At 39.1% G+C, this 27,497-nt stretch overlaps 1 protein-coding gene and 1 pseudogene across 4 annotated transcripts in view; both read right to left on the bottom strand.

Moving 5' to 3' along the window:
- Positions 1-27,497, bottom strand: part of STON2 (stonin 2) — a 173,890-nt gene that overhangs the window by 90,504 nt on the left and 55,889 nt on the right. For all 3 annotated transcript variants that reach the window (XM_030804175.1, XM_030804178.1, XM_030804177.1), the window contains exon 4: positions 12,890-13,087. In XM_030804175.1, the coding sequence (XP_030660035.1) occupies positions 12,890-13,087 (198 nt within the window). The remainder of the gene's footprint in view (positions 1-12,889; positions 13,088-27,497) is intronic.
- LOC100581457 lies at positions 18,482-19,963 on the bottom strand (annotated as a pseudogene). The gene has a single exon (XR_004028052.1). The product of XR_004028052.1 is annotated as a small ubiquitin-related modifier 3 pseudogene (transcript).

The raw sequence follows: 27,497 nt of genomic DNA, 5'->3' as shown, positions 1-27,497 counted from the left end.
GTATAAGTAAAGCAGAGCCATATTCAGAATACTCTAAATGTACTATAATGATGATGTGTAAGGCAATTTTATCCCTAGAATTAAGGGTTAAAAGACAAAACTATTAATAACAACTATAGCTAACATAAATTGTCAAAGGATACCCATTACAAAATAATATAAATTCTGACAATTAAAACCATAAGGTGTGGAGGGAGGGAAGAGTAAACGTGTAGAGTTGTTATATACAATCAAAGTTATCATCACCTTGAAATAGGCGATCTGAAGTATAAGATGTTCTATGTAAGCCTCTTGGTGATCACAAAGCAAAAATCTTTAGTAGAAGAGCAAAAGTACAAACGATCAAAGCATACCACTACAGAAAACCATAAAATCACAAATGAAGTCAGAAGAAAGGAAGGAAAATAATCTACAAAACAATCAGAAGGCAATTAACAAAATGGCGGTGGTAAGTTTTTACCTATCAATACTTACCTTGAATATAAATTGATTAAATTACTCAAAAAGACATAGAATGATTGAATGGATAAAAGAACAAGACCCAACTATATGCTGGGTCACCTCCCTTTTAAAGACACATAGACTGAAAGTGAAGGAATGGAAAAAGACATTCCACACAAATGGAAACCAAAAGAGAGCTGGGATAGCTATATTTATATCAGGCAAAATAGACCTTAAGTCAAAAACTATAAGAAGAGACAAAGAAGGACATTATATAATGATTAAGGGGTCAATTCATCAAGAGAATACAATAATTATAAATACATATGCACCCAATATCGAAGCATCTAAATACATAAAACAAATATTAAAAGATTGAAGGGAAAGACATATTGCAATACAATAATCATATCGGACTTGAATACTCTATGTTCAATAATGGGCAGATCAACCAGACAGAAAAGTAATAAGGAAACATTGGACTTGAACAACACTTTAGACCAAATGGACCTAGCAAACATATACAGAACATTCCATCCAACAGCAACAGAATATACATTCTTCTCAAGTGTATCCAGAACATTATCCAGTATAGATCATATGTTGGGTCACAAGACAAGTCTTGTTAAAGAAGACTGAAATATATCAAGTGTGTTTTCTGACCACAGAGTAAACAAATAGAAATCAATCACATGGAGAATTTCAGAAAATTCACAAATATATAGAAATTAAACAACATAACTCTCAATAGCCAATGGGTCAAAGAAGAAATTAAAAGGATTTAAACATATCTTGAGACAAACAAAAACAGAAATACAATGTACCACAACTTATGGAATGTGGCAAAAGCAGTTCTAAGAGAAAAGTTCATCGTAATGAACGCCTACATCAAAAAATAAGGAATATCGCAAGTAGTAATTTAATGTACACCTCAAGAAAACAGAGAAAGCTGAACAAACTAAGCCTGATGTCAATAGAAAAAAGACATAATAAAAATCAAAGCACAAATACCTGAAGTAGAGACTAGAAAAATACAAAAAATCAATGAAACTAAGAGTTGGTTTTTTGAAAACATAACATGGATGAACTTTCAGCTGGACTAAGAAAAAATGGAAGACACAAGTAAATAAAATGAGAAATGAAAGGGGTGACATTACAACTGATCACAGAAATACAAAGGACATTAAGAGAATATCACAATTACATGACAAAAAGTAGGATAACCTGGAAGAAATGGATGAATTCCCTAACAAATGTAATCTACCAAGACTGAATCACAAGGAAATAGAAAATGTGAGCAGACCAAAAACCAGTAAGGTGATTGAACCAGTGATTAAAAAAAAAAAAAAAAAAAAAAAACACTTCCATCAAAGGAAAATCCCAGCGCCCAATGGCTTTACTGCTGAAGTCTGCCATTAACCAGGTATGGTGGTGCACACCTGTGGTCCCAGCCACACTGGGGGCTGAGGGCAGAGGATCGCTCAATCCTGGGAGGTTGAGGCAGCAGTGAGCCGTCTTCATGCCACTATACTCCAGCCTTGGCAACAGAGCAACACCTTGTCTTAAAAAAAATGTTTTTAAATAAAGAAGAATGCCAATCCTCACAAACTCTTTAAAAAAAATTAAAGAGAAAACATTTCCACACTCTTTGAATGAGGCCAGCATAGCTCTTCTTATGAGCCAAACAAGGACATTACAAGAAAAGGAAACTACAGGAAAGGATCCTTCATGAACATAAATGCCAAAATCCTCAACAAAATACTGGCAAACTAAATTTAATAGCACATTAAAATAATCATTCACCTATAATTAAGTGGCATTTATCCCTGGGATGCAAAGATGTTTCAATATATGCAAATCAAACAAAATAAAAGATAAAAAAAGATCATCTCATTAGATACAGCAAAAACATTGGACAAAATTCAACATTCTTTAATGATAAAAAAAAAATAACAAATTAGGTATAAAAGGAATGTACCTTAACACAGTAAAGGCCATATGTGATTAAACACACAGCTAACATTATATTTAACAGTGAAAAACTGAAACTCTTTTCCCTAAGTCCTAGAACAAGACAAGGATGTCCACTCTTGCCACTTCTATTCAACATAGTATTGAAAATCCTTAGAGAAATTAGGCAAGAGAAAGAAATAAAAGGCATCCAATTAGAAAAGGAGGAAATGAAATTGCCACTGTTTGTTGATAACATAATCTTCCATATAGAAAACACTTAAGATTCCACCCATAAACTGTTATAACTAATAAACATACACAGTAAAGTTTCAGGACACAAAATCAACACACAAAAATCAGTACTGTTTCTATACACCAACAAATGTTCTGAAAAAGAAATCAAGAGAACAATTCCACTTACAATACCTACAAAAAAAAAAGAATACATTTAACCAAAGAGGTGAAAACTATAAAATATTGATGAAATAAATTTAAGAAGATACAAATAAATGGAAAGATATCTTGTGCTCATGGATTAGAATAATTAATATTGTTAAAATGACCATACCACCCAAAGCAATCTACAGAATCAGTGCAATCCCTATCAAAATTCCAATGTCATTTTTCATTAAAATAGAAAACAATCCTAAAATTCCACACTTAATTAAAAAACAAAACAAAACAAATACCAAATAGCCAAAACTATCATAAGCAAAAACAACAAAGTTGGAGGTATCACACTACGTGACTTGAAACTATACTACAAGGATATAGAAATTAAAAGAGCATGATACTAGCATAAAAATACACCCATTAACCAATGGAACAGAACAGAAAGCCCAGAAATGAACCCACACATGTAGAGTCATTTGATATTTGACAAAAGTGTCAACACATTAGGAAAAGGATCATCTCTTCAATAAACGGTGTTGGGAAAACTGGATATCCACATGCAGAAGAATAAAATTAGACCCTTATCTCACACCATACACAAAATCAACTCAAAATGGATTAAAGGTTTAAACATAAGACCTGAAACTGTAAAACTATTAGAAGAAAATATAAGGGAAAAACTAGACAATATTGGTCTAGGCAATGATTTTTTACATTTGACCCCAAAGGCACAGGAAACAAAATAAAAAAGACAAATGGGATTAAATCAAAATAAAAAGTGTTTGTACAACAAAGGAAACAGAGTGAAGAGACAAACTATGAATTTGGAGAAAATATTTGCAAGCCACATATCTGATAAAGGATTAATATCCAAGATATATACGAAACTCAAAAAACTCTATAGGAAGAAAATAAATAATCTGATTTAAAAATAGGCAAAGGACCTGAATGACACTTCTCAAAAGAAGACATACAAAGGGCTAACAAATATAATACTCAACATCACTAACCATTAGGGAAATGCAAATTAAAACCAACATGAGATATCACCTCATACCCGTCAGAATGGCATTATCAAAAAGATTAAATATAACTAGTGTTGGTGAGGATGTGGAGAAAAGGGAACCCTTGTATAATGTTGGTGGGAATGTAATTTAGTACAACCATGATGAAAAAGGTTCCTCAGAAAACTAAAAATGGAATTATGATATGATCCAGCAATCCCAGTTCTGGTACTTACTCAAAAGATTTGAAATCAGTATGTCAAACGGATATCTGCATGCCCATGTTCACTACAGCACTATTAAACAATACACAAGTTATGGAATCAACCTAAGTGTCCATCAGTGGATGAATGGATGAAGAAAATGTGGCATATATACACAATGAAATACTATTTAGCCTTTAAAAAGAAAAATATTTTGTAATTTGCAACAACATGGATGGAGTTGGATAACATTATGCTAAGTGAAATAAGCCAGACACAGAAAAACAAGTACCACATGTTCTCCCTTCTATGTGGAATGTAGAACAATTGAACTCAAAGAAGCAGAAAGTAGAATGGTGGTTACCAGAGCCTGGGGAGATGCAGGGAATGCGTAGATGTTGGTCAAAGGGTACAAAGCCTCAATTAGACAGTAATAATAAGGTTTTTATTTCTTGAAAATATATTACACGGTGTGATGAATACAGTGACTAATACTGTATTTTAGATTGGAAAATTGCTAAGAGAATACATTTCAAATCTTCTCACCACAAAAATAATAAGTATTTAAGGTGATAGATATGTTAATTGATTTAATTGTTCCACATTGTATTAAAAAATCATAACATAACTTTGTACCCCACAAATACATATAATTTGTCTACTTATAATTTAAAAATTTTTAATTTAAAAAAGGATTAATTTATTCCGCAAAAATCCACTGTGTAATTTCAATGTGCCAGGCAACATGCTGGGGATATACAATAGCGGTGGTTCCTGCTTCCACAAAGGTCTCAGTCCAGCAGAGGACTCCTAAACAAAGAATTGCAGTCCAGTGAAATAAGCACATGATGCGGGTTTGTATATTGCTCCTGGGAAATGCAGCGGAGGCAGCACTGCATCTGGGGAAGGCTCTCTATAATTGCTCCTTCCGGCAAGCGACTGTGTTCACAAACACCAGCCTCCCACAGTATACCAGGCACAGGACAGGGTGAGCCCAGCAAAGAGACTTGGGTTGAATCCCAGCTACCTTTTTTATTTGTGTGACTTTTGCCAAATCATTTAACCTCTTTGCTGTTGTTTCTGCATTCATAAAATGGGATAATCTGTACTTTTAAATTGTGAAGATTAAGTGAGATAATATATGTATAAAGTATATAGGACATTCCTGGCACATAGTAGAAACAATTACACATAGAAACAATTTTAAAAATCATATATAAAAATCATTTTAATGGCAAAAAAACTGTTTGCAGATTATCACTTCCTCATGGGAAAATATCACATAGCTTACTTTTCTTTGTATTCTCAATAACTGACAAATGGTAGGAACTCAATATATGTGTTTCTGAGAAACTTTTGAACCTCCTGGAAAAAGCTTCAAACAAAGCAATCATTAGAGTTTTTTGGTTTTAATAAGGATTAAAATCTAAAATGCACAACAAATGAAGACAAAAATACATAAGAACAGAAATGAGGCCAAATTTGTTAATGAAAGAGTGAAAAGATGTGATTTGTTTTAAAAAAACTGCTCTGCTATTCTTCCATTTTGAGGAAGGAAAATATTGTTCAGGAAGAAGATGAGCATCTCTGACGTTTGTAGCTAGGAGAAAGAATTTTAAAAATTAGTTAACTTGTTTTTGTTTTCCAAGCAAAATATATTCAAGGTTTAAAAATATCATAAAATAGAGATGCACCTTAAGAACAACAAAAATTTCCTGTAATCCCATCAAGCACAATGGTAATCACTCTTTATCTGCGAATCTGGGCCCTCCACTCTGGTTTGGAGCGCTACGAGCTGCAGCAGGATTACAGCAAAATGGGCAACAGAGAAACATGTTATATCTTGTACAGAGACATGCAGCCCAGGTGATGATCTTATTAAATAATGACAAGAGAACCTTTCTGAGTGTCTAAAAAGTTGTTGTCACAAAAATTGAGGTTCCCTAGGCCACAACTCTCTACTCACTTTGGGAAATCACTTTCGGACACCCTTTGGGAAATGCTGGACTCTAAAATCCAAATGGAATACAAACACTTGTTTCTGAGAAAAAGACACTGAGTTCAAAGTCTCTAGGGATATCCTACTGCTCTGGCAGAAGTCCACTGTGATCCGTTAAATGCAAATGAATCAAGAACATCTGGTCTAAATTTGTTTTAAAGCCTATGAGGTTTTAAATACAAAGAAAGTTTGGCAAAATACAGTTTTGAGTCTGCTGAATCTAGAATTTAATATTTTTTAAAAAGGCCAAGAGGTTCAGCAGAGCAAGAGACAAAGTAAGGCTAACTTTATAAAGTTAACTAATACAGGTAGTTTGTCAAAATATTTCTTTCTGGTTTCTCTAGCTTTCTAACACTTTAGCAGTGTTAGAAAACACTGCTAAAACGGCATGCACTTCCAAGTCAGCTTTGCCAATTTATGTATGTTTGGGTTTCTGTACACCACGATCTGACCAAGTAGGCAGTAGAGATTAATGAAAAGCTACATTTGTATACAGATGTGTGTGTATACATATACATATACATGTATATAAATTATACATATATGTACATATAATTTCAGGAATTGTCAAAGTCTTTAATAAGCTAATACATGTTATAAATCTCCAACAAAGGGGGCACAGCGTGACCTAATACACTGGCCCCAGCATCTGGATCTTTTTGGCCGTCTGCATGGGACACACTTCGGAAAATGCTGGACTCTTAAGTTCAAGTGGGATACAAACGTCAGGGATGCAGATGATTTTAGCCACCTGTATGGTAAATCCACCTGATAGCAATAACATAAGCACAGCCTGAGAAGGACCCTGTATGGCAGACGCACATGAACGTGTGTGCTGAGCTAATGAATCCTGGCGTAGCCAACTTGGGGATTTGTTCCTTGTCTATGAGGAACATCTGAGCCCCCAGCCCATCCCATGGAACACAGGCTATACAGGCCCTAAGTTCTGGGTTGAATAAAGGTTGCCAGGTGGAGGTTGCTAGCAAAATGGTGCTAACTGAAAATGCTATATAAACTGCATGCTTCTTGCAAGTGGTTGCTGTTCTCCTGTCCAGTCTCCCGCCACTGGACTCTCTTCCCTGTATGTAAGCCTCCAGTAAAGGCCCATGTCTTGTTTGCTGGCCTTGGGTCTCTTCTTCAGCCTCGTGAACCTGGTGCCATCCCCACTAGAGTTGATAGGGGTTTGGCACACAACCACCTGCAGTCTCAAGCTATCCATTCAAGGGTACAGTAAACAATTGTTAAATACCTGCTATGTGCTTCATCCAGTCTTGACATCCTCAGTTTACACATATCTCAGCACTCTAATCCTACACTTAAATCTATACTTTTCTTATGCATAAAAGAGAGCCTGGACAGGTGCAGTGGCTCATGGCTTTAATCCCAGCACTTTGGGAGGCCGAAGTGGGCAGATCACTTGAGGTTAGGAGTTCGAGACCAACCTGGCCAACACAGTGAAACCCCGTCTCTACTAAAAATACAAAAATTAGCCAGACATGGTGGCACGTGCCGGTGGTCCCAGCTACTCAGGAGGCTGAGATGGGAGGATCACTTGAACTCGGAAGGTGGAGGGTGCAGTGAGCCGAGACTATGCCATTGCACTCTAGCCTGGGTGACAGAGCAAGACTCTGTCTCAAAATAAAAAAATTAAAAAATAAAAAAAAGAACCCAAACCAAAGACTACTACTTAAGGGCAGCTTGTGTGCAAGCTTTACATTATTTTCTCTTCCCTGGTTGGAATGAACTTCAAAGGCAGAAGGTTTGCTTTTATTCCCTCGACCCTCTTACTGTTCACCAACCCATGTGAACCTAGTGGCATTACAGAGCTACCCTGACTGGTGAAAATGGCAGGGTGTGCCCACCTTGTCTAGACAAAGGAGACTCCTGTGGAGATGAGGGGTAAGAGAGGAGTGAAATGTTGTTTGGGATCTTGCCTATTAACAATTCTCCTGCCATTTGCTCTTGAGAGCGGACCTCAGAGCTAACATCAACACTACTCTCCAGCTCTGCCCCCCCGCACCCTGTGATTTAACCAAGGTAAGGGGATTTGTTTGCCTTCCTACTAATTATCCCCTCGGTGAGAAAATGAGAATAAAGTGTAGGCTGATCACAGAGTCTTTCCCTCCACGATTATGCTGGGAACTGGATTGCCCTGCGGGGCTGCCAAATCCCTGCAGAACTCTGCCACAGATGACAGGGAGGAGGCTGTGGCTCTGCTCTCGGCAGCCCACTACCAAGCAAGGGGGCCAAGGCAAATAGGCTGGGCCCGGAGCACTGTAATCCCTCTCCAAAGAAGAGATGAATCACTGAACATGAGGTGCCCTGTGGTTACCCTGACACACTGTGCTGCCAGGGAGAGCCCAGCTCAGCTGAGGGAGCTCCAGATGAGGCTGCAATTCCAAGGAGCTCTTCACCCTCTACCACCCTCTGCAATTCTAAAGGGCACAGCGAGGGTGGGGGGGAGGACAATGACAAACGTCTCCCCAAGGTGGTTCCTCCCAAGGTTCCCCAGGCACAGAAACCAATCATACCGAACTCCCCACAGCGTCTCTGTATTTACTGCTTGCTGCTGAGAAATGCAAAGCCCTTCTTAGATCTCATTCCACATGCTATAGTTTGAGCAACAGCTCTCTTTGGGGGTAACAGAGGAGTCGATAGTAATTATCCTTATGTCCCATATCAAATGGAAATGAGGCAGAGAGATGTCAAATTAAGATTTTTTTATTCCTACAGCACTTTGCACTGTACGAAACACCTTCATATATACCCTGTCACCCTGACTGAGCAGGATTGCTCAGTTCCATTTTACAGATAAGAAAGTAAAGCTCTGAAGAAATGACTTACCCGGAGGACAGACTGATGGGAATCTGCCCCATAACCCCAGGGGGATTCAGTTTACCCAACTGGAACCATCCAGCCTCAAAGCAGGGCTCTCCCAGAGGTTGGCACTGCCACAAGCCTGGTGCCAGGCAGAGGGCAGGGCATCACTTGGCTGGAGGGCTTTCCAATGTGTACAGATATCCTTGAAGCTCCCAATAGCTCATATGAAAGCATTTTTTTCTTCCATTTTTTTTTTTGAGACCAAATCTCACTCTGTCAGCCAGGCTGGAGTGCGGTGGCACGATCTTGGCTCACTGCAGCCTCCGCCTCCTGGGTTCAAGCAATTCTCCTGCCTCAGCTTCTTAAGTAGCTGGAATTACAGGCGCGCCACCATGCCCAGCTAATTTTTGTACTTTTAGTAGAGACGGGGTTTCACCATGTTGGCCAGCTGGTCTCAAACTCCTAGCTTCAAGTGATCCACCCACCTCAGCCTCCCAAAGTGCTGGGAATACAGGCACGAGCCACCACGCCTGGACAAATGAAAGCATTTTTAAATGGATAAATGTCACAGGTTGAAAAATACGTGTTCATTCTCCTAAACTTTGTCTTTCCTTCTCCTCCTTCTATTCTGGGACCCAGGATGAGTTAAAGACGTTTCAACGCCAGAGCTCTACCCTGATTGCACACGTCAGGATGTTCAGGAAGAGACTCATGGGTTACTACAGCTCAGGATGCATCCAGACACTGTCTCCATTGGCCTGCAGAGCTGCTCTCCAAGGACTCACTTCACTGCCTCTCATTTCCCAGGCTCACGGAGATATACTACCTGTCACCTCTGGGCCTGGAGGGCGGCTGGAGGTGAGATGTGAAGGAAGACTGCATTGTCAAAGCAGATGGAAGCATTCCCTAGCACCTGGGCCATCCTGGGTCCTAGCTTGATTACTAAAGAATAGGGAGATTTCAAAGTAAAATGTCCAGAAACTTGTTTATAGAACATAATACTGTGGGCACATAGCAGTTATCTGTAAGCATTCATATCTGTCAAGGACATGGACATACGGACTTTATCCTCAAGCTCTGCCTGCTACACATCTTGTTTTAAATCCCTTGGCCCTATTTACGTTAAAAATAAGCCCCCAAGGCAAAATATGTATATATGCTTGTATGCATCCTCTATACATAACTGTATGGAAGTTCTGGGGGGTAACACAGCAAATAAATAACTACGGTGACTTGGGGCACTGCCAGGTTTGGGAAATGGCTAGAAAAGGGTTTGGAAGTTTCACTGAAATTCAGGTCATCCATTTCTCCGTGGTGTTCTCTTAACAAGTTGCTTTACCTTTCTCAGACTCAGTGTCAACTAGGAAATGGGGAGAATGACACCTGCCTTGCAAGATTGCTGTAAAAGCCACAGATCATATACCCCATATGCTGGCATACAGCAGACATTCAGTAAGTGCTAGCTATAACTATTACTACTATAAAAGGGGATGGGGCCAGGCGTGGTGGCTCACGCTTGTAATCCTAGCACTTTGAGAGGCCAAGGCAGGCAGATCACCTGAGGTCAGGAGTTTGAGATCAGCCTGACCAACATGGCGAAACCCTGCCTCTACTAAAATAACAAAAATTAGCCAGGCGTGGGCACACACCTGTAATTCCAGCTACTTGGGAGGCTGAGGCAGGAAAATCACTTGAGCCCAGGAGGCAGAGGTTGCAGTGAGCCGAGATTGCACCATCGCACTCCAGCCTGGGTGACAGAGCGAGACTCCATCTCAAAAACAAACAAACAAACAAAAAAGAGGATGGTTGCCAAAAGGCCATACCTCTACCCTCCTTGTAGCCATGGAAACTGCCTCTTGTTGAATAAGAGCATCCCTCCTCATTCTCTAGTCCCAGATTTGCCTTTGAGTCTCTGGTGTAAACTCTGGCATAGGGGCCAGTTAGTTCCTGGTGAAGATCAACTGTGCTGGCTATTCCAACACACCTGTTCCCCACTTCCAACCTCAGATCCACTCTGTTTGCTCTGGTGACTGACCTCTGTGGGCTGCTTCCCCAGGGCTTCATGTCCTTTGGCCTCAGGCTAGGATCTACCAGTTGGAAACACCAGCACCAGATCTGGGAATTTATTCCTCCCTATCTCCCTGCTTGGTCAAATCTCTGCAGTGGTTCTGTCCTTTCTGTCACCATAGCTCCTGTTGGGCAGCCCTCTTCTATGATTCCAGCGCTTGCTTCCTCTGTAGGTGGTCCCTTCATTAAGCTCTCTCCAGATAAACCTTTTTAGGGCACCACCTGCTTCCTGCCAGGACCCCAACCAAAACAGAGGAGGAGGTTTTCTTGATGCAAACTGTAACACTGTTAGAATAACTTTAGAACAAGGAGATGTTAAAAATAATTATAAGCTGCGGAGGCAGACTAATAATGTCTAGTTCAGGCTAGGGCTCTGATTTTCATTACTTGAACCTCCAAGAATTAAAGCAACTTTCATCTAATAAGAAAGTAGATTAAGCAACGAAAAAACAGCCTCAGCCTAGAGATCTTGGCTTTTCCTTCAGCAAGGGGCCCCTCTCCAAAGTAACAAGAACCTTGCAGCAGGAAAAAGAACTTGTTTCAACCCTAATGGCCACTTATTCTGTGTCAAGCATCACGTGAGTTATTCTACATAAACCGTCTCATTTGGAGCTGATAACAACTTGGTGAGGTATACCCATTTTTCAGATGAGGAAATGGAGTCATCTGATAGTAAGGATCCTGTTTGAGGTCACACAGCTGGTCAGTGCAGAATCAGGGTTTGAACCTGAGCAGTCTGGCTCTGGAGTCTGGGTACTCTGAACCAATGCATATGACCCTCCTCCCTGGAAAGGCCTAGACAGGGGGCCCAGAGCAATGAAAAGTGAAGCAGGGAGGCAAGCTCAGCCTCTCTTCCTAACAGCCTCAGCTGCTGAAGGTGTGCTCGCATCCATGAGATGCCCCCACTGTGGAAATGGGGCTGTGGGGGCATATTTCAGCCACCGACCAAGATCATCAGCCACGGAGACAAACCAGAACTGAAGGAGTGTCTGTGAAAACAAAATGCTACAAAGAACCACAGCTTCTGAAGACAAAGGGGGTCCATGACAAACTAGGATTCTCTGCAACATTATCAAATACCAAACCAAATCCTGCCTGAACCCTTCAGTCTGCAAGACAGATCCCTCTTTATACTTGTAGAATTCAATGGCACATAGCATGAGGGCAAACATCCAAAGCTTAAAAATGATCTAGAAACTCTGAACAACATTGAGGAGGAAAAACAAATGTTGTCAACACACTGGGTAATTTCATCCACAGAGAAACAAGCAGTAACTTCATCACTTTCAGAAGAAACCAATCTCTTGGGCCAAATAACCAAAACACCAAGAACATCTTTGCAATGCCAAGTATCTTTCCAATGCCATTCCCAAACCTTGCCTGTAATTCAGCACTTGTTAACAGACCCACATTCCACCTGCAAAGAAAGCCAGCATTCCATCTTACGCCACTGGAAAGTTTAATAAATGAGACATAGTGCATTGCCGATTGATGTATCACTCAACCAAGGCACAACAGAATAAACACTTAAGTGCAAAATGATTTATAGTCTGGACACAGTGGCTGAGTCTTGATTCTCATTCTGTTTCACATAACATTTGTTTTCTCTGCTTAAATCTACCTCCCTCTTACTGAAAAGGCAAGATGCATGGGTAGTAGGATGAAAGATTCAGCCTTGTGCATATTTACACACAGTTCAGTAATCCCAGGAGAAAATAAATTGACAGAGAATGGTATTTATACCAAACAATCAGAAAACAACATATTAAGATACACCGTCAAATGGTTGCCGAGTATGAATAATCTGCCAACCAAGGATCCAATTTGTGCATACATCTTCCCCAAAGCAATTTCCAGCCACTTTGGGTTCTAGCTTTTTGACTGGATAACAACACTTGAACTCATTCTGCAAAGGAAGCCAGCTGCAGCGATTTTTAAAAGGACTTTAAAGTGGACCTGGGTACACCAAAGTGATTTGCAAAGCCCTGTGGCTTAGAGCTCCATCTTACCAGTCGAGTCAGCCCCAGAAACCTGGCCACTCGTCTGCTCCTCAGCATTGATGAGCTGTAGGTCTGTATATGAACATCCAAAGCTAGGACTGCTGGTGTCTTCAGAATGGGTGGTCCAGCTGCTCTCAGAAGTCAGAGGGCATCTCCCCAGGGAGTCAAAGGAAGGGCATGTCCAGCAGGGCATGGTCAATGGTAGGGCTGGGGAGAGACCAAAAACCAAAAGCATACAACATAAATAGTTGTACTTTATCTTTAGTGCTTATCTTACTTTAATGTTACTCACATCATATGAAATCTCAACAGTCATATGAGGCAAGGAAGTCTTGTATGGAGAGTATCACTCATGACACAGACAGGAAAAACTGATTGACTGAGACCCCATGGTGAGTCAGTATCAAAACCAGTATGAAAAGTAAGGTCCCGGCTGGGTGTGGTGGCTCACGCCTGTAATCCCAGCACTTTGGGAGGCTGAGGTGGGCGGATCACAAGGTCAGGAGATCGGGACCATCCTGGCTAACACGGTAAAACCCCGTCTCTACTAAAAATACAAAAAATTAGCCAGGCATAGTGGCAGGCGCCTGTAGTCCCAGCTATTCAGGAGGCTGAGGCAGAAGAATGGCATGAACCTGGGAGGCAGAGCTTGCAGCGAGCAGAGATCACGCCACCGCACTCCAGCCTGGGCAACAGAATGAGACTCCGTCTCAAAAAAAAAAAAAAAAAAAAGAAAAGAAAAGAAAAGTAAGGTCCCAGGACTCTCCAATCAAAGAAAATATCACTAAAGGAACACAAATTACTTCAGGGCCTAATTTTACTTCTTAACTTAGATTTCTGCTTCTTTCAAACCCAAACTACAGGAATCTTGCAGTTTCACCCTTACTGTTACATTTCCTCCATTTTTAGTGGCACAAAAAAACTCATCAATTTACACTGAAACATTAGAGCCAGTTTAGGTTAAAGGATAAAGAGTAGATATGTAACTATATATGAACATGTATGTGGCATGCCCCTGCTTGCTTTGGGTTGACTGTAACTGGAGATTCTGCTGACTGTCACATATACAAATGGAGATTTATTGAGGCTGCCAACCTGCTGCAATACAATGAAAAATACCTTTAAGGGGAAAATGTACGAAGCTTGGCTTTATCTCCTTAGCCTTGAGAACCAAATCAGACTTTAAAAACTACTTTTGAAAGGATTTTTAAAATCTTTCAAATTTGAAACTTTCGAATTCTTCTAATTTGTCTTTAGTTAATTTCCTATCACATGCTGTCTCCACGGTGCTGCATAAGAATCATATCATTACGACCGGGCACGGTGGCTCATGCCTGTAATCCCAGGACTTTGGAAAGCCGAGGGGGGCCGGGCACGGTGGCTCACACCTGTAATCCCAGAACTTTGGAAAGCCGATGGGGGCCGGGCACGGTGGCTCACGCCTGTAATCCCAGGACTTTGGAAAGCCGAGGGGGGGTGGATCACCTGAGGTCAGGAGTTCAAGACCAGCCTGCCAACATGGCGAAACCCCGAATCTACTAAAAAAAAATACAAAAATTAGCTGGGCATGGTGGCGGGCACCTGTAATCCCAGCTACTTGGGAGGCTAACACACAAGAATCGCTTGAATCCAGGAGGTGGGTGTCGCAGTGAGATCGCGCCATTGCACTCCAGCCTGGACAACAAGAGAGAAACTCTATCTCAAAAAAAAAAAAAAAAAAAGAAACATATCATTGCAATTGCACATTTACCAACAGGTACTGAAACAAGTGCTGAAAATAGCCTAGATAAGACAGGAAGAATGAAAACAAGAGAAACTACCATGTATTGAGTACCCATCAAATGTCAGGTATTTTACAAATGTCTTGTTTCATCCGTCTATCCTGAGAGATAGGCAGTAGTCTTATTTTAACTCAAAGACATTAAGAAACTTGCCCAAGATGATAAAGTCAGTTCTCCTGCCGGGAAAACCAAAACAAGTAGAAAAAGAAAAACTGAGATTTAAGAGAGAAGAAAGAATAAACATCAATGCTTCCAATAGTATAAATATAAAATTTTTCATTCCTTATTCTCTTAGGCATTTGTAAAGCATTTAGGTCCTTTTTCTGGAGTGCTTATTGTTCATATCCTCTTTTCTTTAAAAATGTCACCCTTTCTGCATATTCCTGAGCTATTCTCTCCAAAGATGCCGGGTCCCCTTCCCTGCTTTATTTTTCCTTAGTGTTATCACTGTCTAATGTACTACACGCCCGTCTTCCATACTAGAATCCAAGCTCCTTGAGGGGGCAGGGATTTTTGTCTATTATGTTCACTTCCACACCCCCATTCCTGGAATAGTGCCTGGTATAAGGCAGGCATTCAACAAATATTTGTTGGTTATATCAACAGAAGCACCACAAATCATTCCATAACAGTCTATACTAAATACAGAATATTAAAATTGGACTGGTATCTATAACCCCCACCCTAAACATAGAAAAAAAATAAAATACTAAAAAAGAAGAAAAAATAAAATTTTTTTATAAACCAACCAAAAGTAAAAAGCAAAGCCAAATTCATAAAAGCTTGCTATATGATGCCATTTCCTATAGTATGGTGGTTTAGATACTTTAAACTACTATGGAAATGAAATTAAAATATTTGTAAAATGTAATAACATTATTTAAAATGCATCACAGGGTGAGCAACAAAGAATCATCAGAGGCCGAGTGAAAGCTGCAACCCCAAAAGAGTAAACATAGGACACAAGCTGATTTTCACTCTCAAGATTCTGAACAAACCAGACTCTTGAGTTTTCCAAACCTCTTATGAAGAAGGCAAATGATAAGGAACCTAGGGCCAACCGAAGATGGGGAACAGAAGAGCTGATGCATAAAGTGAGAATTCCTAAAAGGCTTAAAGGGTAAGTTGGAAATAACCTCCACCCGTAGCTGGAGATAGCAAAGAAAATTGTCTGCCTTAGGATTGCGTGAAGAATAGAGGAAAAAATATCTCCTGAGAATTAATAACCACAAACTTTTTCACATAGGGGTGTACAGCTAAAAGTACTTGTGTGGTCTGAAAAACCTCCAAGTTGAGACTAGTTTAAGTACTTCCAGGTTAGTAGCCTCAGGCATCCAGGAAAAGCAAATACTATAATAATGCCTTTTTTTTTTTTTTTTTTTTTTTTTGAGACAGAGTCTCGCTTTGCTGCCCAGGCTGGAGTGCAGAGGTGCAATCCCAGCTCACTGCAATCTCCACCTCCCGGGCTCAAGTGATTCTCATGTTTTAGCCTCCCAAGTAGCTGGGACTGCAGGCTCCCGCCACCATGCCCGGCCAATTTTTATTTTTATTTTTAGTAGAGACGGGTTTCACGATGTTGGCCAGGCTGGTCTTGAACTCCTGACCTCAAGTGATCCATCTGCCCGCCTCTGCCTCCCAAAGTCTTAGGATTACAGGCGTGAGCCACCACGCCTGGCCAATAATCCTTTCTGAAGGAAGATACCTTCAAACCAGCCTCCTCAGACAGAATGTTCCTAAGTTGATGTGCACATGGTAGAAAAAATAATAAATAATAAATAAATAAATCACAAAATGCATTAGAAATCAAGTTACCATGAACAAGAACCAGCAAAGTGTGTGGGTGGGTGGGGTGAACAGGCAGAATGAGATTTGCAAAGAATTTTCAGACACGAGAATTGTTGAGCAAAAAACACAACTATGTTTAATCTGTTTAAGGAAATAGAAATTAAAAATATGAAAAAGGAGCATGTACAATTGAAAAAGAACTAAATAAACTTCCAGAGAAGAAAAACTATACTACAGTAAATACAAAATTGAATGGATAACATAGACAAAAAGATGAAAATACGAAAGAGGGATGAAGACACACGGAGGGCAGTGTGAGACAGTCTCACAGACATCTAATCTGAGTTCCTAAGGAGAGGAGAAAGAAAATGGTAGAGGGGCAATATTTGAAAAAATACTGGTTGAAAATTCTCTAGAATTTATGAAAGATTTTACTTGTCAGATTAGAAATTCCAAGGCATCTCAAGCAGGGTAACTAAAAATAAATCTACAAATAGACACCAAAACTACGTAAGACCAAAAACAAAGAGAAGATCTTAACAGCCATCAAAGAGAAAATACACATTACCTTCAAACGAAGAATGTTTAGACTGACTACCACCTCTTTCCAGAGCAGGAGAAGCCAAGGTGCACTTCAATGTGTAGACAGAAAAATAACTATGAAGTTAGAATTACATACCCAGTGAAATATCTTCACAGAACAAGGGAAAAAAATAAAGACAATTTAGACAAACAAAAACTATAAATATCCTTAAAGGAGGAAAGAAAGGTGAAATGAAAGAAATGTAAGAGGTTAGAAATAAAACTATATCAGTACTTAAAAATAAACATAAATGGACTAAGCATTCAAGATAAAAAGACTGTCAGGTTGAATTAACAAATGAAATTTAACATGGTATGCCCAAAAAATATATCTAAAATATAAAGGATTATCAACGATGAAAGTAAAGGGATGGGAAAGCCACATAAGATAAAACATTAATGAAAAGAAAGTTGATATAGTTATATATTATGGATAGACTTTACAACAAAATGACAAAAAGTACAATTCATCAGAAATATAATAATCCTAAACTTGGATATATTTAATAATATAGCCTCAAAATTATTAATGCAAAAATTGACAGAACTGTAAGAAAGTAAGAAATGTCCATCATCATAATGGAAGATGTTAAAATACATCTCTCAGTTATTGACATATCAAGCAAGCAAAAATATCAGCAAGCAAACGGAAGCTTTAAACAACAAAATGAACATGCTGATCTAATGATCACAGAACATTACACTCGACCGGTGAAGAATGCATATTTTTTTATAATAACACCAAGAATTTTTTGGTAAGTGATAACATGCTATCACTTGACATGAAGCAAGCTGGAACAAATTTCAAAAAATTGGTATACAGACCACAAATACTGGTTACGATACAATTAAGTATCTAGTTATCTAACTAGTTGTCTGGTTAACTACTATCTAGTTGTCTACACTAGATAAAAAACAATTTGAAAAATTTAAAAATTAAGAAACATACTTCTAAATAATTCACTGGCCAAAGAAGAAATCTTAATAAATATTAAGAAATATTTTGAATCAAGCAATAATGAAAATACTGTATGTGAAAATTTTAAGAATATATGTAAGCAGTATTGTCAGCTTATATTAGAAGACAACTGAAACTTAATACAATAAGCTCCCAACTTATTAAGATACAAAAGTAGAGCAAAATAAATCAGAGAATGTTAGAAAAAGGAAATAATAAATATAAAAGCATAAATTATTTTAAAAAAAATTTTTTTGACAGAATACCAAACTATATTTACTGTTTACATTAGTAAAGGACAACAAATAATGTACAAATTGGTGAATAAACACAACAGAGCCAACAAACATCCCACCTGAACCCATACAGCAAACAGGAAATGAGAACATTTCAGCAAGATTTCAAGCAAGCAAGAGATGATGGGTCGTTGTTCAGGTGACTACAAAAAGGCAGAGAATGGCCACCAAGCAGCAATGGAGCCTCAGGGAAGGACAATAGGCAGAACTATGAAGATGTTTAATTGGTATAGATCCCAAAATATTTCACAGAGCTGAAATCACCAGACTAATGCATAAATTCAGTACATATTTGGAAAGCAGCACGGCACAAACCCACGAGAAGAACATGAAGTCATCATTCCATGGGTTCATTTGTAACCACACTTGGAAGTAGCTCTTATATACGACAACGTAACTGCAAATTCAGCAATACTTAATCTTACTTTTTAATGTATAGACCATAATTATTCATCAGAAGCAAATACTAGAAGAAATCTGAGGCCACAACACCATTACCAAATGAGAAATGTGGGAATTTCTTCAATATTAAGAGGAAGAAAAAAGCCAATTTTGGTTGTGCCAATCCTTGCCTGTGTACCAACGCCAGGTACTGGGCAGGGAGTGGGGTGGGAGGGGTGGCAGGGGGTGGGTCCTGGGCCTCAGACCCCGAGGTTACATGCTTGAGGGCCAGAGAGCATGTGGGGTCAAACTACCAAAAGACTCGGTTATTTTTTAACCTTTGAAGAAGCATTCCAGTATTTTCCCTTCAACTTTTCCATATACTGACAAAGCTTAAATTTGCAATATTTAGCATTTTAATCACCTGTGCCTGTAACAGCAAGTGACAGTCTGTCCTCCCTACCCACCTTGCCCCCAATACCTGTCCAACAGCTGCATCCCCACTGCGGGAAACACCAATTCTCTATGTGACTGGAGTGAGCAGGGGAGAGGCAACCAACTCAGGAGTCAGATCCCTGGCCAGACTAAAAGCGAACATTCAGGCTATAATTTTGGGGTTAAAAAAATGTTTTGGGGGGCGGGGAACACAAATGAACACACAAAAAAACCCAAAATACCTTGCAACTCATTTTACCTGAACAAAGATAACAATTCTGATTGGCCCAATTTAAGTTACAGATCCATCCCTGCAGATATAGTTTTGAGTTGCACTTGAAGTACATCAAAGAGAGGAAAATCATTGTGGTGAACGTCCTCGAGTTTCCGCAGACGCCTTTGTGGTCGGCATGGTCACGTGCTCACCATTCAACAGCAATGCGAGGACGGATGGCCCGGGCTGGGGACAGGCCCTCTAGAAACTGTGCCCTGCCAGGCTGCTCTCCGGCGCACCTCCTGTCTGCTGCTGGAACACGTCGATGGTGTCCTCGTCCTCCATCTCCAGCTGTGCTGGAGTGTCGGTTTCATTAATTGGTTGCCCGTCGAACCTGAATCTAATCAGTCTCACTGACAAGCCCTGCCTCTCGCAGTAGGCCTTCATCAGCTTGCTCAGCGGTGTGTGCCTCTTGATCTTGAACTGCACCACAGAGCCCTCCTGCCCGGCCACCTTCAGGTTGATGTGGTCATTCTCTGTCTTCACGCCCTCCTTGGGCTTCTCCTCGGACATGGCTGCGCGGGCGGGACGGGCAGGCGGCGCGGAGCGGGCGAGTCACGCTCTCAGCCCCGCCGCTCTCCCGCCGCAACTGTGCGCGGGGCCGCGCTTTATCCCCCCAAATCCCGGCGCGCCCGTTGGTCGTCACGGGGTCACGTGGCTGTGCGCGTGCACGAGGCGCGCCTATTTAAAAAATTTTAAAATACACAGATAAAATGTTCTTAGAGAAGACTAATAGAATTAATGTCAAATAACAGTAGGAATGAAAAGCGTACACAATTACAAAGACTAGAAGGAAATGAAGGGAAATAATAAATGTCTTTATACCAACACATAAACACGAATAAAACTATAGAAATCCTAACAAAATATAACTTTTCAAAACTGATTCAAGACGAAAGTTAAAAACCTGACTTGTCCAATAACCTTGAAATAAAGTGAACCAAGACTTAAAATCTTCCCACCAGAAAAACGTCAGGCCAGGTGCTTTTACTGAAAAGTTCTATCAAACGTTAAGGGAAAAAAAAATTTTTTTAATTTTCCGCTAACTACTCCAGAGTACACAAGAAGAAAGGCCACTCATCTACTCATTTTATAAGGTTAGCATTTGTAAGGTTAGACACCAAAACCTGACAATATATACCCAATTTACATGTAAAGTCTCTAAAAGGAGAATTACAGAATAATCTCAATCATGGACATAGGTAAAAGAATCCCAAACAAATTATCAAAGAGAATTCAGTGATCTGTGAAAAGGAGAATTATATAATGACTAAACTGAGTTATCCAATTTATATAAGGTTGGTTTAACAGTGTTTCTCAACCTTTTTCTCATTATTGTCCCCCTAAGGAAACTTCTTGTACATTTTTTCCCCTAATCACTCTCTCTTGAATTCCCCTCCTCTAGTAGAATATTACAATCAGAAAACTGACATTAATACAATCCACCAATCTTATTCAGATTTCCCCAGTTTTACATGTACTTGGGGGTGTGTGTGTGTGTGTATCTAGTTCTATGCAATGTTATCAATGTGTAGGTTCATGTATCCACCACAGGCAAGATACAGAGCAGTTCCATCACTGCAAAGATCTTTCATGCTGCACTTTTATAAGCATGCCCACTTCCCTCCTACCTTGCCTCCATCTCCATGCTCTGTTCCTAACCTTTGACAACCACTAATCTGTTTTTCATTTCTATAATTTTGTCATTTCAAGACTGCAATATAAATGGAATCATGCATTATACAACTTTTTAGGACTGGCTTTTATTACTCAGCTTAATGCCTTTGAGCTTCATCTGAGTTGTTGCATGTACCAGTAGTTCATTCCTTTTTATTGCTGAGTAGTAGTCCATGGTATACATATATCACAGTTAGTTTCCTTCTTTCCCCATCAAAGGGCATTTAGGCTGTTTTTGGTTCTTAGCTATTATGAATAAAGCTGCTATAAACATTTGTGTACAGGTTTTTGTATGAACATAAGTTTCCATTTCTCTGGGATAAAGTCCAAGAGTGCAATTGCTGGGTCATATGGTAATTGCATGTTTAGTTTCATAAGAAACCACCAAACTGTTTTCCAAAGTGGTTGTACCATTTTATATTCCCACCAGCAATGCATGAATGATCCAATCTCTTGGCATCCTCACTAGCATTTAGTCTTACCATTACTTTTTATTTCAGTTATTCTAATAGATGTGCAGTGAAAGGATCATTTTAATTTGTATTTCCCTAATGGATAATGATATTGAATATCTTTTCATGTGATTACTTACTATCTTGATATACTCTCTTTGGTGAAACATATGTTTATTTCTTTAGCTCATTTTTCTGTTTTTTTTTTTGGAAGATGGAGTTTCATTCTTGTTGCCCAGGCTGGAGTGCAATGGCGTGATCTCAGCTCACCACAACCACCACTTCCTGGGTTCAAGCAATTCTCCTGCCTCAGCCACCCAAGTAGCTGGAATTACAAGCATGTGCCACCACGCCCGGCTAATTTTGTATTTTTAGTAGAGACGGTGTTTCACCATGTTGGTCAGGCTGGTCTCGAACTCCCGACCTCAGGTGAACACCCACCTTGGCCTCCCAAAGTGCTGGGATTACAGGCGTAAGCCACAACACCTGGCCTAGTCCATTTTTTTAATGGGAACTTTTTACTGTTGGGTTTTGAGATTTTTCTATATATTCTAGATACTAGTCCTTTTGTTTTTATTCTGAGACAGTGTTTCACTCTGTTGTCCAGGTTGGAGTGGAGTGCTGCCATCTCAGCCCACTGTAACCTCCACCTCCCTGGTTCAAGCGATCCACCCACCTCAGCCTCCAGAGTAGCTGGAACTACAGGTGCGCACTACTATGCCTAGTTAATTTTTCGTATTTTCATAGGCATGGGGTTTCACTATGTTGCCCAGGCTGGTCTCAAACTCCCGGGCTCAAGTGATCCACCTGCCTTGGCCTTCCAAAGTGCTGGGATTACAGGCATGAGCCACTGTGCCTGGCCTGATACTAGTCCTTTGTTGGCTGTGGTTTGCAAATATTTTCTCCCAGTCTATAATTTGTCTTTTCATCCTTTTCACAGAGTTTTTGCAAAGTAAAAGTTTTTGAAATTTTAATGCTACAAATATATGTTTCCTTTTGTACTGTATATCTATATATTATAGCTATTCTGTATACAATAAAAATTGCAATTTATTTGCCCTACTCAAGAACTATTTTTAGCCCCCTTGGGGATAATATCACCCTGTTGAGAATACATGGGTTAATATTAGAAAATCAATTAATGAACCAAAGACAAAAACCACATGATTATCTCAATAGACGCAGAAAAGGCCTTCGACAAAATTCAACAACCCTTCATGCTAAAAACTATCAATAAATTAGGTATTGATGGGATGTATCTCAAAATAATAAGAGCTATCTATGACAAACCCACAGCCAATATCATACTGAATGGGCAAAAACTGGAAGCATTGCCTCTGAAAACTGGCACAAGACAGGGATGCCCTCTCTCACCGCTCCTATTCAACATAGTGCTGGAAGTTCTGGCCAGAGCGATCAGGCAGGAGAAGGAAATAAAGGGTATTCAATTAGGAAAAGAGGAAGTCAAACTGTCCCTGTTTGCAGATGACATGATTGTATATCTAGAAAACCCCATTGTCTCAGCCCAAAATCTCCTTAAGCTGATTAGCAACTTCAGCAAAGTCTCAGGATACAAAATCAATGTACAAAAATCACAAGCATTCTTGTACACCAATCACAGACAAACAGAGAGCCAAATCATCAGTGAACTCTCATTCACAATTGCTTCAAAGAGAATAAAATACCTAGGAATCCAACTTACAAGGGATGTGAAGGACCTCTTCAAGGAGAACTACAAACCACTGCTCAATGAAATAAAAGAGGATACAAACAAATGGAAGAACATTCCATGCTCATGGGTTGGAAGAATCAATATCCTGAAAATGGCCATACTGCCCAAGGTAATTTATAGATTCAATGCCATCCCCATCAAGCTACCAATGACTTTCTTCACAGAATTGGAAAAAACTACTTTAAAGTTCATATGGAACCAAAAAAGAGCCTGCATCGCCAAGTCAATCCTAAGCCAAAAGAACAAAGCTGGAGGCATCACGCTACCTGACTTCAAACTATACTACAAGGCTACAGTAACCAAAACAGCATGGTACTGGTACCACAACAGAGACATAGATCAATGGAACAGAACAGAGCCCTCAGAAATGATGCCGCATATCTACAACTATCTGATCTTTGACAAACCTGACAAAAACAAGAAATGGGGAAAGGATTCCCTATTTAATAAATGGTGCTGGGAAAACTGGCTAGCCATATGTAGAAAGCTGAAACTGGATCCCTTCCTTACACCTTATACAAAAATTAATTCAAGATGGATTAAAGACTTAAATGTTAGACCTAAAACCATTAAAATCCTACAAGAAAACCTAGGCAATACCATTCAGGACATAGGCGTGGGCAAGGACTTCATGTCTAAAACACCAAAAGCAATGGCAACAAAAGCCAAAATTGACAAATGGGATCTAATTAAACTAAAGAGCTTCTGCACAGCAAAAGAAACTACCATCAGAGTGAACAGGCAACCTACAGAATGGGAGAAAATTTTCACAACCTACTCATCTGACAAAGGGCTAATATCTACAATGAACTCAAACAAATTTACAAGAAAAAAACAAACAACCCCATCAAAAAGTGGGCAAAGGACATGAACAGACACTTCTCAAAAGAAGACATTTATGCAGCCAAAAAACACATGAAGAAATGCTCATCATCACTGGCCATCAGAGAAATGCAAATCAAAACCACAGTGAGATACCATCTCACACCAGTTAGAATGGCCATCATTAAAAAAAACAGGAAACAACAGGTGCTGGAGAGGATGTAGAGAAATAGGAACACTTTTACACTGTTGGTGGGACTGTAAACTAGTTCAACCATTGTGGAAGTCAGTGTGGCGATTCCTCAGGGATCTAGAACTAGAAATACCATTTGACCCAGCCATCCCATTACTGGGTATATACCCAAAGGAGTATAAATCATGCTGCTATAAAGACACATGCACACGTATGTTTATTGCGGCACTATTCACAATAGCAAAGAGTTGGAACCAACCCAAATGTCCAACAACGATAGACTGGATTAAGAAAATGTGGCACATATACACCATGGAATACTATGCAGCCATAAAAAATGATGAGTTCATGTCCTTTGTAGGGACATGGATGAAACTGGAAACCATCATTCTCAGTAAACTATCGCAAGGACAAAAAACCAAACAACGCATGTTCTCACTCATAGGTGGGAATTGAACAATGAGAACTCATGGACACAGGAAAGGGAACATCACACTCCAGGGACTGTTGTGGGGTTGGGGGAGGGGGGAGGGACAGCATTAGGGGATATACCTAATGCTAAATGACGAGTTAATGGGTGCAGGAAATCAATATGGCACATGGATACATATGTAACAAACCTGCACATTGTGCACATGTACCCTAAAACCTAAAGTATAATAATAAAAAAAAGAAAATCAATTAATGTAATTCACTGCAATAACATATTAAAAGAGAAAAATCTTACCATCATAATAGATAAAAAGCACTAAATAAATTTTAGTCTTTATTCATGGTAGTAATTTTTAGCAAATTAGAAGGACTCCCTAAGCCTAACAGAAATACCCCCCAAACCCCACAGAAAACATCACATAAAGTTTAATTAACCCTTGGAGATTCCGATCAAGATGATGATGTTCATTACCCTCATGTCTGTTCAACATCATATTTATGATCAGAGCCTGCACAGTAAGGCAGGAAGTGAAAAGAAGTGAAAGAAACAAAACTATCATTATTTGCAGATGATATTTTTGTATATGTAAAATAACCAAAAGACTTTACCCATAAGTTAGCAAATTAATAATGTTAGCAAAGTATGCTTGTTAATTAAAAAATCAACATATAAAAATGAATTGTGTTTCTGAAAGCCAGCAAGAAATATTTAGAAAATGAAATTTAAAACAAGACAGCATTCATTATAGCAACAAAAAGTATGAAGCATATATAGTATCAAACCTAACAAAAAATGTGCTAAGCCTTAGAGGAAGCATTTCTAAAGTTTATTAACAGACAATAAATAAGATTAAATAAATGGAGAGAGATATATATGGAGATATATATATGGAGATAGAGATAAATAGATAAATATTTAGAGACTGAAAGATTTAACGTTGTAAAGATGTTAATTCTCCCTAAACTGGTTTATAAATTTACTTCAATGTCAATTAAAATTATAGCATGGCAAAACAATCCTAAGCAAAAAGAACACAGGTAGAGACATCACACTACCATTTTCAAACTACACCACAAGGCTACAATAATTAAAACTGCATGGTATGGTATAAAAACAGATACATAGACCAATGAAACAGGTTAGAGAACCCAGAATAAAGCTGCACACCTACAACCATCTGATCTTCTGCAAAGCCAGCAATAACAAGCAATGGGGAAAAGACTTTCTGTTCAATAAATGGTGCTGAGAAAACTGGCTAGCCATTTGCAAAAGATTGAAAGTGGACTCCTACCTGTCACCATGTATAAAAAATAACTCAAGATGGATTAAAGGCTTAAATGTAAAACATAAAACTATAAAAACCCTAGAAGAAAACATAGGGAATACCATTCTGGACATTGGCCCTAGCAAAAACTTCATGACAAAGATTCCAAAAGCAATTGCAGGAAAAACAAAAATTGACAAGTGGGACCTAATTAAACTAAAGAGCTTCTGCACAACAAAAGAAACTATCAACAGAGTAAACAGACAATCTACAAAGTGGGAAAAATATTTGCAAACTATGCATCTGACAAAGGTCTAATGTCAAGAATCTATAAGAAATTTAAATCAACAAGCAAAAAACAAACAACCTCATTAAAATGGGCAAAGTCCATGAACAGACACTTCTCAAAAGAAGATAAAAATAGGGCAAACAAGCATATGAAAAAATGCTCAATATCACTAATCATTAGGGGAATGCAAATCAAAACCACAATGAGATACCATCTCATCCTAGTCAGAATGGCTATTATCAAAAAGTCAAAAAATAATAGATGCTGTTGAGGTTGCAGAGAAAAAAGAATGCTTACACACTGCTGGTGGGAATGTAAATTAATTCAGCCACTGTGGAAAGCAGTCTGAAGATTTCTCAAAGAACTTAAAACAGAACTACCATTTGACCTAGCAATCCCATTACTGTGTATATACCCAAAGGAATAACAACACATGGACACATATGTTCCTTGCAGCACTATTCACAATACCAAAGATGTAGAATCAACCCAGATGCTCACCAATGGCGAACTGGATAAAGAAAATGTGGTACATATACACGATGGAATACTGCACAGCCATAAAAAAAATGCGATCATGTCCTTTGCAGCAACATGGATGGAGCTGGAGGTCATTATCCTAAACAAATTAACCCAGGAACAGAAAACCAAATACCACATGTTCTCACTTGTAAATGGGAGCTAAACACTAAGTACACACAGAAATAAAGAAGAAAACAACAGACCCTAGGGCCCACTTGAGGGTGGAGGGTGGGAGGAGAGTGAGGATTGAAAAACTACCTATTGGGTATTATGCTGATAAGTTGGGTGACAAAATTATCTGTAGACCAAACCCCCACAACAGGCAATTTACTCAGGTTAACAAACCTGCACATGTACCCCTTAAATCTAAAATAAATGTTGGAAAGAAAAAAAATTATAGCATGGCTTTCACCCATATTAACAAGCAGAATCATACTATTTAGATATGAATGAAACTGAGTTTTGAGTAATATATTTATAAGCATTTACATTAAAATAAACACAACAATAAAACAGTATTGGAAAAACTGGATATCTACATGAAAAAGTGAAACTAGCCTTGTACTTGAAACTGTACAGAAAAATCAATTCTAGCTAGATTGAATGTCAAAGTGTGAAGGCTATATAAGAAACATTTTAGAAGACAATATAGCCAAATGTGTTCATGACTTTGGAGTAGAGAAATATTTTCTTTACCAAGACACAGAAAGCACTAATAATAAAAGAGAAATTGAAAAAAAT

The sequence above is a fragment of the Nomascus leucogenys genome, chromosome 22a (assembly GCF_006542625.1).
Source record: "Nomascus leucogenys isolate Asia chromosome 22a, Asia_NLE_v1, whole genome shotgun sequence".
Taxonomy (NCBI): domain Eukaryota; kingdom Metazoa; phylum Chordata; class Mammalia; order Primates; family Hylobatidae; genus Nomascus; species Nomascus leucogenys.
Note: the sequence above shows the minus strand (reverse complement) of the source record. Positions and strands in the feature narration are given on the sequence as shown.